This window comes from Macrotis lagotis, chromosome 4 (genome assembly GCF_037893015.1).
Source record: "Macrotis lagotis isolate mMagLag1 chromosome 4, bilby.v1.9.chrom.fasta, whole genome shotgun sequence".
NCBI classification, from domain to species: domain Eukaryota; kingdom Metazoa; phylum Chordata; class Mammalia; order Peramelemorphia; family Peramelidae; genus Macrotis; species Macrotis lagotis.
The window spans coordinates 246,261,919-246,284,335 of NC_133661.1; the positions used below are offsets into that span (position 1 = coordinate 246,261,919).

General features: G+C 38.3%; 1 protein-coding gene across 2 annotated transcripts in view; it reads left to right on the forward strand.

Moving 5' to 3' along the window:
- POMT2 (protein O-mannosyltransferase 2) overlaps window positions 1–19,726 on the forward strand; it is a 39,535-nt gene extending 19,809 nt beyond the window's left edge. For both annotated transcript variants that reach the window (XM_074235632.1, XM_074235633.1), the window contains 12 exons: window positions 2,049–2,115; window positions 5,184–5,253; window positions 6,464–6,542; window positions 7,797–7,948; window positions 8,409–8,500; window positions 11,693–11,769; window positions 14,134–14,205; window positions 14,528–14,587; window positions 14,678–14,783; window positions 15,459–15,599; window positions 15,879–15,993; window positions 16,374–19,726. In XM_074235632.1, the coding sequence (XP_074091733.1) occupies window positions 2,049–2,115; window positions 5,184–5,253; window positions 6,464–6,542; window positions 7,797–7,948; window positions 8,409–8,500; window positions 11,693–11,769; window positions 14,134–14,205; window positions 14,528–14,587; window positions 14,678–14,783; window positions 15,459–15,599; window positions 15,879–15,993; window positions 16,374–16,479 (1,137 nt within the window). In that variant the 3' untranslated portion in view covers window positions 16,480–19,726. The remainder of the gene's footprint in view (window positions 1–2,048; window positions 2,116–5,183; window positions 5,254–6,463; window positions 6,543–7,796; window positions 7,949–8,408; window positions 8,501–11,692; window positions 11,770–14,133; window positions 14,206–14,527; window positions 14,588–14,677; window positions 14,784–15,458; window positions 15,600–15,878; window positions 15,994–16,373) is intronic.
- Window positions 19,727–22,417: the final 2,691 nt, after the last annotated feature.

A 22,417-nucleotide genomic window follows, 5' to 3' on the forward strand; every position in this document is an offset into this window, starting at 1 on the left:
GTAAGTGTCTAGTGTCTGAAACTGGATTTGATCTCCCATCCTCCTGACTCCAAGACCAGTGCTCTATCCACTGCATCATCTAACTGCTCCTATTTCCATATTAATCATGTTATAAAAGAAGAATCTGAGAAAAAAGGGGGGGAACCCCATAAAAATAAAAGAAATTTTAAAAATTGAAAATAGTATGCTTTGGTCTGCATTCAAACTCCATAGTTTCTTCTCTGGATGTGGTTGGCACCCTCCATCACTAGTCCTTTAGAATTGTCTTTGATCATTGTACTGCCGAGAAGAACAAATCCAATCTTGTTAAGCATTATACATTGTTGTTGTTAATGTGTACGGTGTTCTTCTGGTTCTGCTCATTTAACTTGGCATCAGTTCATGCAAGTCTTTCTGATGATCAGCCCTCATGATTTCATACAGAAAAATAATATTCCTTTACATTTATATGCCACAATTTGTTCAGCCATTCCCTAATTGATGGACATCTCTTCAATAACCAGTTTTTTGCTACTACAAAAAGAGCTTCTATAAATATTTTTGTACATGTGGGTTTTTCCCCCTTTCTTATGATCTCTTTGGGATACAGACTTAGTAGTAGTATTACTCTTATAGCTATTCATTCACTTCCCTTTTTATCTGTCCCCTTTTGAATTCTTTCCTATTTTTGAATCATATAGATCACATTTACTTCTTTGCATTAAGGATATTTGCTCATATTCTAGGCTCTTGAATATAGACATCATAGACTATGAGTATTATTATTGCTTCTCTTTTTTAATCCTATATCTTGTGAATTATTCGTTATGTCCAATGATTTTATTTCTACTCTTCTTTGTAGTGTTAATAGAGATCTGTGGCTACATTTTTCCTGTCTTCTCTTCCACATTCCATTTTCAGTTTAAAGCTGTTTTACACAAGTCCTCAACAATCAAATAATTATATAAAATAAGGAATAATATGTTGCATATGTATTTAACATTAACCAAAATGAAACTAAAAAAATTAAAATACAACAAACAAAATGATTCTTCTCTGAATCTTCACAATCTTTTATGAAGATAAAAATTTCTTTTTGTTACAAGTTCCACTATTTAAAGAAAAATACATAGTAGTACTCATTGCTTTGGTTCTGATTTGAGTGCTTTGTAAAGTTCTTTTTATAGTTTCACATAGACATATACACATCCTCAATGTTTTATTGATTTTACACTAGTCACTTTTGCTCCACCCAACATAGAACTCTCCATTATATCAGAAAAGCATGGCAGCAAAGCCAGGAAAAGCAGTAGCCAAGTTAAGATTATTGAGGCTTCCCTAACCATAGTCAGCTACCTTTCTGCTAAAAGGAGGAAAATGAGTGCTGTTATCCGTCCTCTGAACCAATATAAGTTAGGCAAATATATTTCAATAGTTCTTATTGTATTTGTGACATCCCTGGCCAAAAACCATCATTCATATATATCAAGTCTTCTTTCAGAAGTCCAAATCCCATTCTTTAATACTATCATTTTAACCAACTATCATTTATACCTATTTTTCTCTTCTGAAACTTTTTCAGTTGGTAACAGTGATGAAGAAACCATATATATATATATATATATATATACATAAATATATATATATATAATTTATAAGGAATTCAATTTGTTTTCCAAGACTTCATTATCCCCATAGAAGCTTTTAGATTCTCTTTGGTGATATCATTTGAGCCAGGTGAATCATCAGATTAGATATGAGGTTTGACAAGTATGTTGGGAACTGTATTACTTATAAATTATCATGACTTTTCCCCCCAAGAAACTTAAAATCCAAATAAGACAAGCATAGGAATATAAGTAGATAAATCAAAACAAATCCAAGAGAAAAGACTTACAAACCCAGAGGAAGTGAAAGGGCATCATATTACAGCTTCTCTTCTTGAGATGTAACAGTTTCAGGTTTGGAGGCTGAGGTTGTGATATGATTTTAGAAACTCTTAATGTGCTGGTCTGTGACTAGATGAGATAATTCAACAATTGTGGTGTGGGTTTTTTTTTCCCTCCTAGGTAACTGCTTATCAACACAAGGACTATAATAACTTGTGGATTGTGAAGAAACATGATGCCAACACAGGTAAGCAGAAAGTGAGGGAAGTGGCAGGGGGACTGATACTTACCTGAGTCTTTTAAAATGTTATTTATTTGTTTTCCAATTCTACTCAAACATTCATCCTTTTACATGTTCTTGAGTTTCACATTTTCCTACCACCATCCCTTCCTTTTCCCTGTAGGTCTTTTCCCCCCTTTTTTGTGATCTCTTTGGAATACAGAAGTAGTGGTGGTAGGATCAAAGGTTATGCATAATTTTATTGCCCTTAGGGCATAGTTTCAAATTGTTCTCCAGAATGGTTGGATTGGTTCAAAACTCTACCTTTTGTACTTAATCTAGTTCACTGATTCACTTTTCTGTTTCCTGACCAATACCAAGCAGTTTTGATAACTGCCACTTTATAATATAGTTTTAAATCTGGTACAGCTTCTTTGGCATTTTTTCCAATTAATTTCCTTGATATTCTTGACCTTTTGTTCCTCCAGATGAATTTTGTGGCTCTTTTTTCTAGCTCGGTAAAATCATTCTTTGGAAGTTTGATTTGGTATGGCACTGAATAAGTAATTTAATTTAAATAGAATTATCTTTTTTATTATAATAGTTCTGTCTGACAAGAGTCATTGACATTTTTCTAATTGTTTAGGTCTGACTTTGTGTGAAAAGTGTTTTGAAATTGTGTTCATATAGTTTCTGGGTTAGGCTTGGGAGGTAGAGTCCCAAGTATTTATTGCTGTCTACAGTTATTTTAAGTGGAATTATTCTTTTCATCTCTTTCTGTTGGGCTTGTTGGTAACATAAAGAAATGCTGATCATATCAGTTTATTTTATGTCCTGCAACTTTATTAAAGTTGCTAATTATTTAAAATAGTTTTTGATCGATTATCAAGAGATCTTTAAAAGTATTATCTTTATCATCTGTGAAGAGTGAGAGTTTTGTTTCTTCATTGCCTATTCTAATTCCTTTCATTTTTTTCTTGTCTTATTACTAAAGCTAACATTTCTAATATAATATTGAATACTTGTGGTGATAATGGGCATCTTTGTTTCACTCCTGATCTTATTGGGAATACCTCTAGTTTATTCCTACTACATATTTTGCTTGATGATGGTTTTAGATAATGACCACTTATCATTTTAAGGAAAATTCCATTTATTCTCTAGTGTTTTTAATAGGAATAGCTGCTGTATTTTTAAATTGTTTTTTTGTTTTTTGTAAGGCAATGGGGTTAAGTGACTTGCCCAGGGTCACACAGCTAAGTAAGTATCAACTATCTGAGGCAGGATTTGAACTCAGGTCCTCTTGACTCCAGGGCAGGTGCTCTCTCCACTGTACCACCTAGCTGTCCCTTGAGTGCTGCATCTTAACAAAGACTTTTTCAGCATCTATTAGGATAATCATATGATTTCTGTTAATTTTGTTATTAATATGGTCAATTGAGTCTTTCATTTAACTTCTTTCAGGGCATATCTATATGGGAAAATTCAGAACAACTTGAGGGTGGATTAGATAGCAGCTGCTTTCTTTTCTTTTGTAGACCCCCCTAAAACTTGCACATCACAGCATACAGTGCACCCCAAAAGGTCATAGCAGGATGGCCATCACTCTTAATTAGAATCTCCCTGTCTGTTACAATTCTGAGGGCCTGACAACCCTGTAGTTTGGTAGCATTTGGCCGGGCCTATAACTAAGGGCCTCCTTTTGGCTTCCCTCCTGGTGAGAGCCATGCCGATGGGCTCCTACTCAGAGCCTGAATTACTGAGGGCTCAGGTGTTTCTTTTCATCTTTGGACAGGCAGATTGCTACCTGTAGGTCCTGCCTTCTGCTGTAGTGTTGGAGAGGACAAAGGGCACCTGCTGTTCACCTTCCCTATATTTCTGCTGCTTGTCTTGCTCTACTGTCTGCTTTGATTTTTCAGATTAAGGTGACCTGGCTCAGTCTTCTACTGGATAAACTAATCAGTTCTTTGCAGGAAACACTGTTGTTTATTTCTTTTTCCTGCCCCTTTTCATCATGGCTTCTAACCCAATATCTTGTAAAATTGTGACTTGTAAAATTATTCTGACTGATTCTTTGCTGCTAATAATAAATTATGAATCCATTGCACAGGAACTATGTCAATTTCTTTTCCAAGAGAGGACCAGTTACATGATTGAGTTTAGTTGAGTCTTTTGTTTTTAATTTTTTAATTTCATTGTTTTTAATTTTGAACTAATGGGATAATATAAATGACATTTAAGATGTACAGATCTCAAAGTTTGTTTGTAAGATGAGATAAAGAGAAAATACAAACTGAGCTCCTCAAAATTTACTTTGACATGATTGATTGGATGATATCAGTCATCTATTGTGCAGGCTCAATTACCAGGTTTAAAATCTGACATTTCATTTAGGAGGGGAAAAAAAGAGTGCCCAGGTCTAAGCAGAAAGGTATGGATCCACTCAGATGCAGCATTGGAGAAAAGCTTAGTATCCTAGGATATCTTTGGTTCTTCCTGACTTTGTGGCATAAATTGATTAAAACTGAGCTTTTTCTTTCAAAATAAATTATTTAAACATGTGATATTTCACTTAGGATGATTCCTCTGATTTGTACAAAGCTCATGTCTGTATGAACATCTCTGGGATTTGACTTTTTGACTAATTCTCTAGAGATTTTGTGTGTGTGTGTGTGTGTGTGTGTGTGTGTGTGTTATGACTATTTTTAGTCAATAGATTTATTTCTGAGTCTGACCTTGGCCTATTTCCAAAGCATTCGCATTTTCAGAGTATTCCTAGTTCTTCATTTCTTGGTAAAGAATTTTTTAAATGCCCATTCTGCATTGCTGTGCATTGTTGCTTATGTTGACTGGTCACATGGTCTCAGGATTATAACAAAAGTTGGCTTTCATCTTATCTTTTTGGGCTCACTCCTAGGAAGCGGGATATCAGAGATCAGATAATCATTGGTAAAAAACTTTCAGGGTTTGATATTTGTCTTTGGGAAAAAGAACTAAACTCTCAGTTTTATGCATGGAGCTGATTTTTAAAAGGGATTATGTTCATCTTTATTTCTAATTCATGGTATGAGGCAATGTTTGTTTCTATTTGGCAGATCCTCTAGACCCTTCTTTCCCGGTAGAGTTTGTGAGACACGGAGATATCATTCGTCTGGAACACAAAGAGTAAGGATGTTCAATAACATAAGCATGTATGAGGATTAGGGAGGAGGGTTTGATTTTTTTTTTCTTGGTTAGCTAGACTTAAAGAGAAGACTCTTTTGTATAAAGACCTGGTACATGGAAGAAGGAGGGGATGAGAAGGCCTCATGGGATAGGCCCTTAGACCTTAAACTAGATTGGATTTGAGGTGGGAAGGGAAGAGAACAGGGAATTGCCTTGTACAGAACATACAGTTAATATTAGAATCAGATAAAGCTACCAACATTTTCTAAGCATTAGGCCTATACTCATCCTCGTGGTGAAGCAGGGGTTGGGGGGGAGGGGGGAGAGGTGAGGGGGTAGGGTTTGTGTCCGAGTATGTATTTAGAATAAGCTTTTGCTTTTTAAGGCATGGAAGGCATCTTGTGGTCAGACAAGAGGATTGTGAGAGGATGAGTTAATGTACTTCATACCCTTTCTCTGAATATACTCAAAATGAGTATGCAAAATGACCTTAACAGGGTAGCTATTCCCTCCAGCTCTGCCTGCTTATTCAAAATCCATGTCTGGGTCTAATTCCCTATAGGAATAAGATTAATAACTGACATACAGTACTCTGAGATCTGGAAAGTTATATCCATTCTCTCATTTGAATCTCATAATAACCCTTAGGTGGTACCTAAAAACAAGTATTGTTTTCCCCATTTTACAGACAAAACAGAATCTCAGAGAGGTGAAATGTTTTGTCATTGTTACACAGCTAATTTCCAGAGACTAGATCTGAACCTACATCTTCCTTGGTTCTAGGTCCATGACTCTTTCCAGCATACTATTCATAAATTTTTTAATTCATTAATATTGTTACATTCTGGCCTAGGCAGCCAAAAAGTTTAGACTCTTGTTCTCTAGATGTCTTTTGAGTAGTACTTTGGATTTAATAGTTTAGATTCTATTCTCTCCTTTCCCAATGGCCCACCTCTGTAGGGAGAAGTTGCATTTCTCTATTTTAAAGTCACAATGTCAGAGGTGGGAAGATTTTAGAGATCATCTAATCTAGACCCTTTTCTTTAGACTTGAGAAAAATATCATCCAGAGGGTGAAACTCAAGGTTATGCAACTTGTTCAGGATCAGAGCCAGAGTATTTTGACTTCCATTTTGGAGTTTTCTTATGATGTCACATTTATTGCTTGACTTTCTTTAGATGATGCAAACACACCTTTCCTTTAATTCTAGAACTTCTCGAAACCTACACAGTCATCAGCATGAAGCCCCGATGACCCGGAAACATTATCAGGTCACTGGCTATGGTGTAGTAAGTAAAGGACCAAAGTGACGCGCAGGTTGTAAAAAGTAGTGGGGACTGGCTTATTGCCATGTTGGCAGGACATGTCATCCTCAGAATCTCAGACTGTCCCTAAGGCTTTGGGGGCCAAGTTAAGACTCATTTAACATTTGGGAGATTTTTGGCTTTGCTCACTGTGGGAAAGGCAGTTTATAAAAATCTATCTGTCCCCATCCCAACTCTGTCATAATATTCCATTCCATAAAAATGTTCCATTTAGTTCTGACGTTTAATAAATGTCAAAATATATTAATTGGATTCCAAAGTCCTTTATGAATCAAATTTGACCCAGAAACCAAGGACCCAAAGTAAAGGAAGGTCCTCAGATTTTCTATCTATAAAAAGTATATGTAGCTGAACCTAAGTGCATATGTTAAAAATCCTTTTGGTATCTCCAGATACACATTGACTGACTTTTTTTGATCTCCTTTAAAGCAAAAAGAACATTTAAATCTTTTGGGATTACCTTCACTAACTTGAAGGTAAATGTAGCTGGTCCTATCAAGGCAGTCCTTTGAAAGTTGGGGTGGGTACTGGGTTCTCAAAAGGGCACTGGGTTCCTCATACTTTACCAAGTGTCTTTCTCAGTCCCTGTTCTCTATTCCCAGTAGAAAAAACTACTAGATCTTAAAGTGTTTGAAATCATCAATGAATGAGAATTGTGAGGCCTTCTCTTAATCTCTTGGACTTCCCCTGAGAAGAACTAGGCAGAAATCTTAATTCCTAAATAGCTTTATTCCTAAAGGCCCGGCCTTTTTTTTTTTTTTTTTTTAAATCTGTACCCTTTCTGGCTCAGAGCAGTGAGCAGCCAGATGGCTAAGGTAATGGGTTTAAATGGCCCAGATCAGTTCCTGCTGGCTCAGGGTATAGCATTGAGGTTGGTGGCTTGAGGGCAACATCATGTGTCTAGAGTCTAGACCATAGTTCTGTGAAGTGAGGAAATTAGATTCCTAGGGACTAAATGATCTTTCTTGATTGTAATGCTGTGTGCTAGGTTTCATTAGTCATTACACAGAATACAGTACTTCCCCCTTCCATTTCAACTTTCAAAGGACTATTGCCAATTTACTTCATCTTTTGTCATAATAGCATAGTAATGATTTAGAAATATCTATTTTCTTTTTTTTGAAGTATCTATTTTTATAATCTCTTCCTATCATTAATTTCTTCAAAGTTTTCTTCTTTAGTTTTATATGGTTTTTTTTTTTTTGCTTCATGTGTCAGAATGGGACAGGGGATTCAAATGATTTCTGGCGGATTGAGGTGATGAATAGGAAATCTGAGAACAGGATCAAGGTCCTGAGGAGTCAAATTCGACTCATCCATCTGGCCACGGGCTGTGTCCTTGGCTCCTCAGGGAAGACATTGCCCAAATGGTGAGTCATTGGGGTCTTGAATTTTCTTGTTTCATCCTTATTCTTTTATTTCTTTACCCCATTGTGTGGGAAAAACTTTTGTTGTTTGCTTTCAATTCAATGCTAAACTCTATGTTGTTTTCTTCAATGATGATTGGAAGTGAAAAGATGATATCAGATAGGTAAGCAGGGCAAAGCTCATTGGCCAGATGTTGTTGCCTTAATGAGTAGTGTGGCTTGGCTGGTCTAAAAGCTCACAGATTTTCTGACTTGGCATCATATGCTCTACGTATTTTATTCTCTCTCTAAAATAGTAATGTGATATTTGCAGGGTAGTTGTAGGATATAATGTTGTGAAATTAGGAAGATCATCCCCAGATTAAATAAAGGGATTATAAGAGACAGTAGATAGCTGCAGAAGGGCTTTCCAGTTGGGGTGAGTCTCAATGTTTTGGGAAACATTTCTGATCACCATTCACAGGGGCTGGGAACAACTGGAAGTGACCTGCACTCCATACCTGAAGGAGACCCCTAATTCTGTCTGGAATGTGGAAGACCATATCAATCCCAAATGTGAGTGAGAGCCCTCTATGGGCTGGCTGTAACATGCTTATTTCTCCTTTTCTGGATAAAAAAAGGAAAACAGTAACCATAAACCTTGACTGGTCCCACTGTTTATTCTAAGCACTATACTATTGCTCACTTTCTTTTTCTAGTTCAACTTTTTAGTCACTTAGAATATTCAGACTATCCCTTTTCTTTCCTACTTATACTTTCTTAGTTGGTTTCTATTCTGATTATGACATTGAAGTATTCTCTCTGAATTCACTGGCCTCCCAAATATGATGATCTTTTCTCATTATTCTTGACCTTGTTTGCTACATTTTTACACTGTTGGTCACCTACTTGAAACTTTCTTTTTGTCTTCTGAAATCTTATACTCCCTTGTTTATTTTCTTCTCTGACATTGTACCTTGGTCTTCTTTACTAGTTTCTCTTCCTTATGACTAAATATCTCCCAAGACTGAAAGCTGGACCCTCTTGTTAATCCATCATTCATTCACAAATTTCAGCTTTCTCTGATTAACTGTGGCCTGCCTACATACTTTCTTTTTTCTTTTTTAAAATTAATTTGTCCAACTACATGCAAAGATAGTTTTTAGCTTATTTTCTTCTTTCCTTTCTGATAGTGAGTAATCTAATATAGGTTAAAAATATATAACTATGTTAAACATATTGCCATATTAATCATGTTGTGAAAGAAGAATCAGAACAAAAAGAAAAAAAAACCATGAGAGGGAAAACCCCCCCATAAAACATTTAAAAAATTGAAAATAGCAAACTTTGGTCTGCACTCAGACTCCATAGTTCCTTCTCAGGATGTGGATGATATTTTCCATCACAAATCTTTTAGAATTGACTTTGATAATGGCACTGATATGATGAGTAAGTCCATCAGAGTTGACCATCACACAGTGTTGATGTTAATGTGTACAGGGTTCTTCTGGTTCTACTCTCTTCATTCACCATCAGTTCATGCAAGTCATTCTAGGATTTTCTGAAGTCCTGCCCCTTATGATTTTTTACAGAATGGTAGTTCTCCAGCACATTCATATACCACAATTTGTTCAGCCATTCCCCAATTGATTAGCATTCCCTCAATTTCTAATTCTTTGCCACTGCAGAAAAAGGGGCTAATATTTTTGTACATGTGGGTTTTTTACCCTTTCTTGTGATCTCTTTGGGATACAGACCTACTAGTGGTATTACTCCAACTCCAACTCAGTATCTCTAAATTGGCATCCCTTCCCAGCTCCCCCTTTTCTTCTAACAATCCCATCAGATACTTCTGAGCATATATCCTTTGACATGATCTTTGTCCTTCTATTGATTTACTTATCATTCTTCTACAACCATGTTATTCAGTCCTTGTAGTTTGACTCTTTTCTTAACAGCTTTCTTCAGTCACTGAATTGTACATTTGCTCATATGTAGCCTTGTCTTGATTTTTCACATGATATCTTTCACTATTAACATTGCTTTCATCTCCGTATACGTACTCTGAAAGTCATCTCTTACAATTATAATGAGGGGAAAATGCAGTTCAGCAAATCTACCCACACATCATTTAAATCTGGCAGTATATGCAGTGTTCCATACCCATAGTCCCCCCACTTCTGCAAAGAAGGGGAGAGAAGTACATTCTCTTATAAACCCTATCATATGATCTTTGGTTTTAAACTTGAAGGGGATCTTTGAAGTTACTGAGTCCTGCTCAGTCATTTTACAAATGAGGAAATATGCCCAGAGGGGCTAAGTCACTTGTCCAAGATCACTTAGTAACTGAGGTAGGACTTGAACTCAGGTCTTCCTAACTCCAAGTTTGGCACCCCAATTACTATGCCATGTTGACTCTTCTTTGGAACCAAACCTGACCACTGAAATTATTTTTTTAAATTTATTTTTATTAAAGATATTATTTGAGTTTTACAATTTTCCTCCCAATCTTGCTTCCCTCCCCCACCCCCACCCCCCCACGGAAAGCACTCTGTCAGTCTTTACTTTCTTTCCGTGTTGTACCTTGATCCAAATTGGGTGTGATGAGAGAGAAATTAAGAAGAGAAGAGAAGTCTCAGAGGTAACAAGATCAGACAATAAGATATCTGAGTTTTTTTTCCCTAAATTAAAGGGAATAGTCCTTGCACTTTGTTCAAATTCCACAGCTCCTTATCTGGATACAGCTGGCACTCTCCTTTGCAGACAGCCCAATATTGTTCCCGATTGTTGCACTGATGGAATGAGCAAGTCCTTCAAGGTTGAACATCACTCCCATGTTGCTGTTAGGATGTACAGTGTTTTTCTGGTTCTGCATGAGTGAGATGACTCACTCAGCATCAGTTCATGCAAATCCCTCCAGGCTTCCCTGAATTCCCATCCCTCCTGGTTTCTAATAGAACAATAGTGTTCCATGACATACATATACCACAGTTTGCTAAGCCATTCTCCAGTTGAAGGACATTTACTGGATTTCCAATTCTTTGCCACCACAAACAGGGCTGCTATAAATATTTTTGTACAAGTAATGTTTTTACCCTTTTTCCTCATCTCTTCAGGGTATAGACCCAGTAGTGGTATTGCTGGGTCAAAGGGTATGCACATTTTTGTTGCCCTTTGGGCATAGTTCTAAATAGCTCTCCAGAAGGGTTGGATGAGTTCACAGCTCCACCAACAGTGTAATAGCATCCCAGATTTCCCACAACCCTTCCAACAATGATCATTATCCTTCCTGGTCATATTGCTGGCCACTGAAATTAAATGGCATTTAGTTTCATTTTTTTCCCCCTGTTCTTTTCATTTGTTTGTCTTTTCAACTTATAAACATTTTGAGGTCAGGTATCTCATCCCAGTGAATATCATCCCTTTTCTTTGTGTTTCCCACAGTACCTAATAGAGTGCTTTGTACAAAATAAGTGTTTATTAAATGCTGGATCAATTAATAAAAGAAAGTACAGTCTTTTGCCTAATTTCAGGTTGAGAAATGTTCAAGGAATGAGAGTAGACATTTGATAATGTTCTTTCATTTTTAGAACTTTAGAATCTCATCTCTGCTTTCTACTATTAACTTTATCCCCAAGTAATATTTCAGGAAGGCTGTCTGTAATCAGACTTTCTTGATAGAAAAGGTGTTTGTAATGAACAGTATGAATAAGCAAAGGGAAATAGAACTTAAAGTATTTTTCCTCTTCCTTGTGCTCTCTTTGTTAGTACCAAATATCAGCTTGGATGTCCTGAAGCCCAGTTTTGCAGAGATCCTACTGGAGTCTCACATGGTTATGATCCGGGTAAGGCAACCCAGTTCTCATTTAGTTGGCATCCTGTGTGGCCTGTTCAAGCCTTTGGGGAGTAAATAAATTTGGGTTCCTCAGGGTGGGTGATAGAGAAAGGAAATTTTAAGGAAATTTAAAGGAAAATTTTTAAAAGAATCCTTGTTTGAGCCTTGGAAACAACATGGTGCAATAAAAAGACCACAAGACTTGTTCAGAAGTCCCGAGTTTGATTCTTGCTTCTGCTGCTTACTCTGTGACCACTTAAACTCTCTGGGTTTGTTTTCACACTTATGTACTGGGGCCAATAATACTCCTACTTCAAAGGATTCTTCAGATAAAGCAAATTAATGTTTATGGAAAGTGCTTTGTGACTTGTGCTGTTGGATAGTGTTATCATCTCATTATTATTATTATTATTATTATTATTATTATTATTATTATTATTATTATTATTATTATTGTTATTGTTATTTGTAGGGCCCTTTCCCAGCATCCCATCATACTAAACTCATTGATTCTAGGAGAGAGTAGGGAAAGTTGTCTTCCTTAGAGAATCATTTGCCTGATGGATTTTCCTGGAAAAGACTTTGCAATCAGTTCTTAATCTCAATAAAAATTGTAGATTGACTTGGCTCAAGTTTTAAAAAGAACCTAATTTTTATTGATCTCTGTTGGGTGGTGGCCAAGATGTCCTTGTGAGATTCCTGGGTCACTCTAGCTAGAGTTCTGAGTGTAGCTGTTCCTGTGACAGGACTTGTAACCCAACCCTGCTTGAGTTATCTTTCATTTAGTGCATCATTTCATATCTGTGAAGAATTTTAAGATTAAATCTACAAAGGTAATTTATTTCTCCTTCTGTCAGTATCCAAGGGGTAGAGGCATGAAAGAAAAGAGATTTTTTTTTTAGCTGAAATTTGCAATGAAGTAGAGTGAGGGAAATGGAAAAATTCCAGAGGGGATGATCTGTACAACAGGATCCACAGAAAAGACTCTCTTACCCACAATAGCATAAAGCTGGTTTATAGGTTTATATTGGGCTTTAAGCATGAAGAAGCAACCTACAAATAAATATATATATATATATATATATATATATATATATATAAAATTTGGTTCTTGTCACATACATGAAATTCATTAAAGCAATCTAGATTTCTAACAGGAGGTAGAGTGAAATATATACCCCTGAAAAGCCATTAAGCTTTGAATACTGGGACTGATCCATCTCTGACAGAAACCTACAATTTGGGTCTGGATTAGATGGATCTGAAGATATTGGCTTCTGCCATCAGTGACTCCAGGGGGCCCATCTTATTTGGACTCTTATCAGCGAATCTGAATGGGTGGGGAGTGTTGCTAATTGGGGAGAACAACTTAACCACCTGAGGCTCCTGGGGAGCATAGAAAGTGTGTTCTGGGACAAACCCATCAGTTCCTTCCTGGTTTGGAGGCCCAATATGTATTGAGAGACAGAACTGATCTCATCTCATTCTATTTCTTGTTGGTCAGTAGCAATGTACTTTTTTTTTTTTTTAAGTTTTTGCAAGGCAATGGGATTAAGTGAAAAGGTCACACAGGTAGGTAATTATTAAGTGTCTGAGGCTGTATTTGAGCTCAGGTCCTCCTGACTCCAGGGCTGGTACTCTATCCACTGTGCCACCTAACTGCCCCAGCAATGTACTTTTGTGGAACTTTAATGACAAGTTGCTATATGTATATCTTGGTTACTTTCCCTCCTGTTGGAGGAAAAGTCTCAGGAATTGCTTAATCAAAAAATCTTAGTTTATTCTGGAAATTCAAGGTGAATTTAGCAGTGATATATTTAGCTAATGGAAGGCTATCCTTACTGTATGTTACAGAGTGCCCGTGGTAAGTCCTAGCAAAAGTCCTATTTCTCCTTTCAAATATGTGGCTATAAAGCATTCTTGTTCCTGAATTTGGGTCTTCCAGTCCATGTAACTTAATTCAGAAGATAGGAATGCCAAGAATTAAGTAAATATCATCGTGTTCTGTGTTTGAAATTTATTGACACTGTTCTCCCATGAAAACTAAGGAGTAATTTCTCCTTTATACCACTGACTTCCTCATCTCAAAACTCATAGCCTAGAATTCCCATAGTAAAGATAAATGTGCCTAAATCCATGCCCTTTGCTTTTCTTGGTTCTTGTTTTCTTAGAGTACATGAATCTGAATGAAAAATAATTAATGGGCATCCTATTTGACAGTAAGAAATAGAAATCCCTTGCTACATAGACATTTTAGATCAGGCTCTTAGCATTGCCTTGTGACCTACACTGTTCATGAGTTCCTGAGCTGCCATTGCCCCATCAACCTCCAGGTCTCTGCTCTTACCCTTTTTTTGTTGCCACCTTCCTGCAGGGGAATAGTGGTCTCAAACCCAAGGAAAACGAAGTAACTTCCAAGCCTTGGCATTGGCCCATCAATTATCAGGTAAAAAGATGAAACTGAGGGAATTTTGGGGAATGAGAACCAAAGAGGAAACCAGTAAAATCCAGGTGGTAGTGCTAATAGAGTGGACTTAGGGTGGGTCTGAGCAGCAAGAGGATCGACTTCTCTTCCTCATTTACTAATCTGGTAAACTCAGAGGAGTGAGTGTGGAATTTGGAATCTTTGTGTCTTAGGATCCCCTGTCTGTAAATTTTGAAACAATTTTCTGCAGGGGTTGGAGGATGGTTGAGATCATGCATGGAAAATTCTGAGAGCTCCTTGCCAATACAGTCATGCATAAACACTTTGCTCTTTACCCCCATAGGGCCTGCGTTTTTCAGGAGTCAACGAGACAGATTTTCGGGTCTATTTGCTTGGAAATCCAGTAAGTATTTTGCTATGGATTTTGGTCTTTGATGTTTGCTTCTAAACTGCTGCCTTTCTTTCATCCTGTGCTTTTCATATTTCCACACAGGTCATCTGGTGGTTGAATCTGGTAAGCATTGGCCTTTACCTTCTCCTGGGAGGCATCACTACTGTGTCTATACAGAGGGGAATTCAGCTCACAGCAGAAATGAAAGGTCAGGTTCTCCAAGCATTTTTGGCAGAAATTTAAGTGCCAATTTATTAAAACCAGGATTTCTCCAGCAGGTACATCTTCTGCCTTCTCCACAATCTTCATATTTCCTTGGCTCCATCCCTCTGGTGGGGTAGAAAGGAGTTGCTATGGCAGCTTGTATTTTCCAATTGTTGTGCTGCCACCTGTCATTGTAGACATTCAGCTTGTGGGAAAAAGTAAGGACAAGCATCCAGTCATAAGCTCTATAGGTTTCCTCTCTTCACATTTCAGAGAGACCCACAATCCCATTGTGTATTTATCTATAGCTGCAAGGAAGCTTCTTTCAGGGAACTGGAGAAAGGGAGGGGAATGAGACTATCCCCACCTCTGGCTTTTCAGAACTGTGGGTCTTTTATGGAGAAATCTGCATTGAAATCCATCATTCATCACATCAGGAAAACTATCTTTTGTTTGGAACTTAACAGCCCACAGTAACTAAAGCAAAACAAACAAAAAATCCCAACCCTAAATATTGTAAGGCCGCAGCCTCCGAATTCTCTACCAGCTCTAAAGATCCGGGGTTTCTGCTAGACTCTCTGCTTGCTCATTCCTTTTTAATATGGATTGGCATGATTCCCCTAAGGCAAAAAAATACAACTTGAACTTCCTATCTGAGTTGTGGTCCTTGTGTCCCAAGATCTCTGCCGGGTCCTGCTGCGTGGAGGAGGTCAGGTCCTGCTGGGCTGGCTGCTCCATTACTTCCCTTTCTTCATGATGGGCCGGGTGCTTTACTTTCATCACTACTTCCCAGCCATGCTTTTCTCTAGCATGCTGACAGGTAAGCATTGCAGAGCCTAACAGGGCAGAGAAGACTTCTCCTGGACTGGTCCAGGATATGTCAGGGAAGGCAAAGCAGGAGAAAAGTGGTGCTTGAGGTGGGTGGAATATCATAGTGGAGGGAATGGAGGAGGCATTGGGAAGTGGAAGGGATGGAATAGGGGCAGGGGGCAGGGGGAAAAGGGAATTAAATTTCTTGCTTCTCTGACTTAAGCTGTAAGGAATCTTACTTGGGCTGAATCTTGATGTTAAGTGGTCAGGTTTTTCCCTCCTTCTTTAGGAATTCTGTGGGACACAATCCTCAGGTTCTGTGCCTGCTATCTGTCATCTTTTCCATTGGCTAACTGGGTCCATATATTTGGAATCTCTCTTCTGATCCTGGGAATTGTCTATAGGTGAGTATTGGATTCTGCTTCAAGGGAATGAGGGTCATTTTTCTCTAAGAAGAGTACTAATTTGATAAGTTTAATTCTTGACTTTTACTTCAGCTTCTTCTTGACCCTCTTCCCTGGGTTTTTTTGATATTCTCCTTTATTAATTTAGTATGAACTAATAACAGAGAATAACAGGGAATACTGTGACCTATATAACACATGTAGAAATATGTAATAGTCACAAGGGAATAGAGGTAATTGTGGGATAAGAAAGTTTAAAGACCACTAGGTATTTGGGACCAGATTGCAAAATTTTGATAGCATCTTCTTCCTGGAAAAAAAAGATCATGTCTCTAATTCTGGGTTTGATTTTTGCTCTTTTTTCTGAATCTCCTTGTTAGCTTCTACCTCTTCCTTCCTCTGTCTTATGGAATGGTTGGTCCCCTGGCTCAGGACCCTCAAAGTCCAATGGCAGGACTAAAGTGGTTGGAAACATGGGAGTTTTAGAGCCAGAGACTGCCAGGCCTGAAAAATCCAGGAACTACATGCAGGGATGGTCAAATGGAAATAGTTCTTTGGCTGTTATGGGAAAACAGCTATGGAAGTAGCTATTTCAGAAGATCCTGAGAAGACTCTTACACATCCAGGAGGAGCCCACCCAAGGAGAAGAATCTTTGGAATAATTTTAGCCTGTGGTTGTATGAGTCAGAAGCTCCATCTTGAACTACAGTAGCTTTGGCCATCAACAATTTTTGGTTGGGGATATTTAAGCAGTGTAATAGAACTCCTCTTACTTAGCCCCATTTGTCTGGAATTTATGCTATCTGTGAATATACAAGGGAACAAATAATGAGGGCAAAAGAAGAGGAGTGGTAGGTGCTTGCACATACATATATGTGCATACCAATATGTATTTACAGGGAAGACTATGTAATGTATTTGTCCTTACATCTATGGAACACAGCCCAGGTGATTGGATAGTAGAATGTTGTGAATAGGAACAAAAATAATTCAGTTAGTTGCCTATTCTTTTTTTTCCAGCACTGGATTTTTATTTTGTTTTGTTTTCTGCTGGGGGTGGGGGATAAGCCTTTTTGTGGATATGATCCACTATTGGGACCTAGGTAATTCTTCAAAAGGTTGTTGACCAGAGAAAGAGTCTCTATGGTTTTAACCTCTGCCCCAACCTTTGGGCATGTCCCAGACAGAAAAGATGGGAATTATCTTAGTTGTGATATCCTTGTTCCCACAAACCAGAGGAGAATTACAAGAAAACAAGTGCACCTAGATCACATCCTCCATCCTAGTTTCATTCCTATTCAGTTCTGACTGCAATTGGACTACCATTTGGAAAATCACTTCAGTGGCAGCTGGGTCCTTGATTTCTTGCCTGAGCCTTTGATGTGAACTCAGTGGTCCCAGGGAATGAGGGAACCTGTGCATTTGCTATCTGCTGTTTTAGTTCCTATCTCTGATCCTTTGAGAATATTAAGCATTGCCAGATTGTTGAGAGTTACTGAATCCCATCCTTGGCTGCACTCCACCCTGAGGCCCTTTTGGCCGAAGGACACTTCCATCTGCCTGTCCTCTCCCCACTATAGAAAATCTGGCAAATGGAAGGCAAGGATAGAAGTCATACTCTTCTCACAGATGAAAGAAGGACTCTAAGTTAATCTCCTTCTTGTTAACTATAGTAGACCAGGAAGGTGGGAGGGAAAATTAATTTGAAATTTGAATTAGAGAAACACATTGGATATACTCTAGCACGTAAATGGGGAGTGCGTGGAGCATTGTGTCTATGTTCCCATTACCTGCTGCTTTTTCTTTATCTTGGCACTGTCACACTATTTTTCACACAGCTTTCACTCAATCTGGATGCCTTCTTTCTGTTACTTATTTTGTCCAACTCTTACTGTCCCCAAAGAGTGAAGAATACTTCTATCCATCATGATCCTGAAACCACTTTTCCCCCAGAGATACGTTGCAGTTTTCTTTGTCCCTATATTGATGATCCACAGCAAGATATCTTGATTCACTCCTCCTCTCCCCCTTCTCTCTCCCCTCCTTCCATTTGTCCCCAGTGAAAGGAAACAAAACAACCCCTGGGCTAGTACCAAACCAAGCCAGTGCCCAGTACCTCTGTAAGGTTCTGCTCTTCCCATGCATTACTCGATATGCCTCCCTTCAATCTTGGGCACAGTTTAATGCCTCCATGTTTAAACATGAGCCTCTGCCACACTCCACTGCTGCTTCCCCTCCTCTCCCTAGGCAGCTCTACTGACTGATGGGGTCATGGGCTCTTTGGAACATCATTGGGAGGTGGTTGCCATGGAGATAGAGAATCGGTCCTAGGGACTGGCTGTACTGCCTGGGGCAGGGAGGAGGGCGAGGTTGTGGGCCATGCAGGGGCCTCTTAGTGGTTCAGACTGACTGTCATTAATGCTAATAGAGGAAATGTAGCAATGTCAAAATCGAGGCAGGTTGGCTAATTAGATCTGGTGCCTGATAACCTCTCCCTCTGAGCAGCTTTGGCTCTCCATACTTCCCCCAGCAGGAAGCGCTGCTTGCGTGCCCTGAGCCTGGGCTGCTTAGCTAATTGCATTTGTTGAAGGGAAGGAGAACAGAGATGGAGAATCTCAGCATACCACCACCTCAGGAAAGTCTGATTTCTTGTGAGCCAAATAATGGTACCACTGTGCCTCCTATTTAGATGTAGGGAGCAGTGTGGGTAATCATCCATCCTTGGGTTCATGGAAGAAGACATGACCTGCCATGGGGTCCAGGAGAGGGCATCTACCTTCCTTAATTAAAGAAACTATCCTACACAGCCCAGTGGCCTCGAAAGGCTTGGAGAGGGAGGGTCTCACTTGGGATGGGGCAGTCATTTCTGCCTTGAGAATAAATAGACTAGAAGTAGTCTGAGTCAGTATACTTTGCTTCTCTTTTCTGCTCCTGGGTTTCCATGGCTTTCAGTGAGTTTTGAGCTGTTAACAGGACTTAGGTCAATTTGAACATGATTTGAAAGCAGAACACCCTTCTTTTCAACCTCCCCCTCCTCTCACCTTTTCCAAGTGAGCATAATAAAGGTACTGGCACAAGATAAGTTTTTCAGTATTTGTAGGGGCATTGATAAATCCAGAATGCCTTGCTATATCTTATATCCTCACCACTAGAAGAACTGCTGGGTTCTTATATGCCCCACATTCTATATTTGAGGCTTCCCTCCAAGGTCCAGGCTTGAGTTCCAAAGTTCTGTTTTGTTCCTCTATTTCTCAGACAGAATGTCTTAGACAAAGGGTTGTGAGCATGAATGACAAAAGTATCATTATATCATTACTTGTGACCCATTTATTGTGATTTATTGCTGCTGAGAAGGAAACACACCTCTGTACAAACCCTGCTTTCCAAAGGCAGTAATTTTGAAGCTCCTTACTATTCTTCCTCATTATCTGGATCTCTGTGAGAAGACATGCTGGTGTAGCCTTGAGGAAGTCTTGGTACTTAGTTGGAGATGAAAATGTCTGTCTGTCTGTCTCTGTATATGAATTTAGAACAGTTTACCTAATTTTTAAAAAGGAATATACACAAAAAATATATTTCTCTCAAATTTGGGGAAATGAAAGGGAGATCAGCTCCCTTTCAGTTAAACTCTGAGTGTCTCTAAGTGTGACACCATGTTTTGTAAAAGAGCTTCTTAGCACCAGAGGCTAATTTGGCCATCTAGTTTTGTAATAAACAACTTTTGTTTTGAAAAGTATGTTGTTTAACTGTGTTTATTTCTTTCAAACTTGTTCTCTTGGCCTCAGGAAAGATTCTTGTTAGAAAAAAGAACGTAATGAGTGTGAATAACCAGTCCGTTTGTTGCTTATCTTGGGCCTAAAATATGATCCCTGCTATTACCTAGGGATTCACCTTAGAGGAGAGTTGGGCATTGTTAATTACTTTATAATTTTTTCACTTTTCTAAGAATGAGAGAAGGAAGTAAATAAACAGGAAATACTTTACCATTCTTTCTAGCGACTCAATATTTCCCCCTCTTTAACCCAGGACAGGTATAAGAAGTACAGGTAGCTCATGGATCCCCAGGTAAATGCCTGATTATACATTTTACCTTGCTTCTTGCCTATTCATATTCAGAAAGCCTGGCAATGCTGGAATCCTAGATGAAAGTCACCTAAACTATAAACACAAGTTGATTAAGTTCATTTTAGTATTTATTCTTTTTAGTTCACAGAACTCACTCTGGCTTTCCATTCCTAGCTTTTGCTTCTCTCCAGCAAGGCCCCCAAGTCTGTATTACTTTGACCCAGACTGACTCATTTAAGAGAAACCATTGATTAGGTCTCAACATCCAGCGTTGATTCTAGGATATTTTTCTCATTTTAAAGATTTTATTGATGCCCCACATTTATTTTGAGTTTTACAATTTTCCCCTAATCTTACTCCCCCCCCACCCCCACAGAAGACAATTTGCCAGTCTTTACATTGTTTCCATAATATTTTAACATTTAGCATTTTTTGTTGTAACTTTTTGTTACAACTTTTTTCAGTGCTTTAAGAGAAAATGAATCTTCAGAATTGTCTTTGCCAAAGTGTCTTCTCCCACTCATAAGCCAATGGTAGTATGACAGACTGGAGAAAAATTTCAGCATTTGTTTTCTTAATCCTTGATGTTCATAGTTACAACACTCCATGAATTCTTGTTTTGAGCAGTCTCTTTCCAGGAGCAGGAGTAGATGAGTAGTAATGAGAATGAAAATTACTACTTCTCTTGGTCCTTGGGTGGCAAATGATCCAAAAGAGTAGTGGAGAAGGAAATTAAGGAAATTAATTGAAATTAAAAAAGCCACTGCTTATCTATTTCTGTATGACCCTCAAATGAAGAATGCTTTTTATATTTTAAATTACAATAAAACTTTAGTTTAAAATGTAATAATCATTATTAACTCAGACTGAATAAAAAATAAGCAGTCCAATGGGTTATAATTTACTAACCCCTGTCCTAGAATATTCTGTTTTGCCAGAATCTGAGGCCTGGTAAAGAACTCAAAGGAAGTGGGAATGGGTATGGACAGAAACATAATTACTAGCTTCAACTAAGGTCCATATAAAAGGTCTCCAGAATTGCTTTGGTATTTGCTGTTTAACAATTTTGGAACAGCCCTAGTATTCTTGAACTTTATATTCCACTGGTTGCTGATGGTCCAGGTGACTGGGTTTATTTAGGGATAGACAACAAAGGACTTTTATGTCCTGTTGCTCTTCCAGGTAAGATCAACTATAAGAATTTTGCTGAAATGGTTGACTTTCATCTACGGGAGTGCTGTTGAATTACCATCATACTTTATTCCTGCCATGTAGAGGAGGAGAGTAGCAATGTGGTTTTGGAGATTGACCAATAGAGTACAAGTAGTATGATTATTATTACATTTTATGACAAGGGGAATAGCGTATTATCTTGCTATATTCTTCCCATTAGCAGGTTTTAGGTTTTAGGGCCCTGTCAACTCAAGACAATTTGGAAGAAACTCAGTCACATTCCAGACAGGATATCAGAGGAATTAATTAATGAAGAAAGGATAAAGGAATGAAATTTAGGAATTGAGAAGTAAAAGGGTCTCCCATTGGCACTCCCTCATGTGTCAGTGTTTCCTCCATCACATCACCAACTTACAGCAAACATAATAAGTACAGACTGACACAAATATAGACTTGTTTTCTATTGCCTGTTAGGAGAGAGATATACTTGGAGAAAACTGAGCCTGGTCAAAGCCCATGGGACAGACTCATTTCTGTGGTTTAACCAAGAGAATATAAAACACAAGTGACTTTAGAACCTATATTCTTTGTACAGAAAGACTGTATAATCCAGGGAAAAGCCACTCAGTATTGAGGCCAGCATCTGGAAAAACAAGATAAAGGGCTGAATTTGACACCCAAGCTGCTGTTGCTGAAAAGGCCAGTATTTCATGGAATCATGAGAGGCTTTTCATATGACTATTTTGAATTGTGTTGGTGACACCACCATCTAAAATGACCTGGCAAAATACACATTTTTTTTTGTCCTGGAGATTAGGGACAAGTCCCTAGCAGGTAAATCTGTGGGTGTCTATCAGTACAGGGGAGTTCAAGTAACCTTTAATATCCCAGACACAAGTGGTAGAGAGATGGGATTTGGCTTCAGTTCTGTTAATAAGCATCTGAAGACCTGTTCTAATTCTGCAATTCTAATTCTGCTACTGATTGTGTAATTCAATTCAATAAGCCTTCACATAGCAGGCTGAGTAGTCTGACTGTTTTCCAAGAGGTAAGAGGATGCCACTTAGGACTTTTGAGCAGAAAAGTGACTGTGTCTGACCCTGTTTTAGGTATCTTCTATTGGCAGCTGTGTGGAGGATGGATTGAAGAAGATTTAGGGAGACCAGTTAATCCTGGACAAGTCACT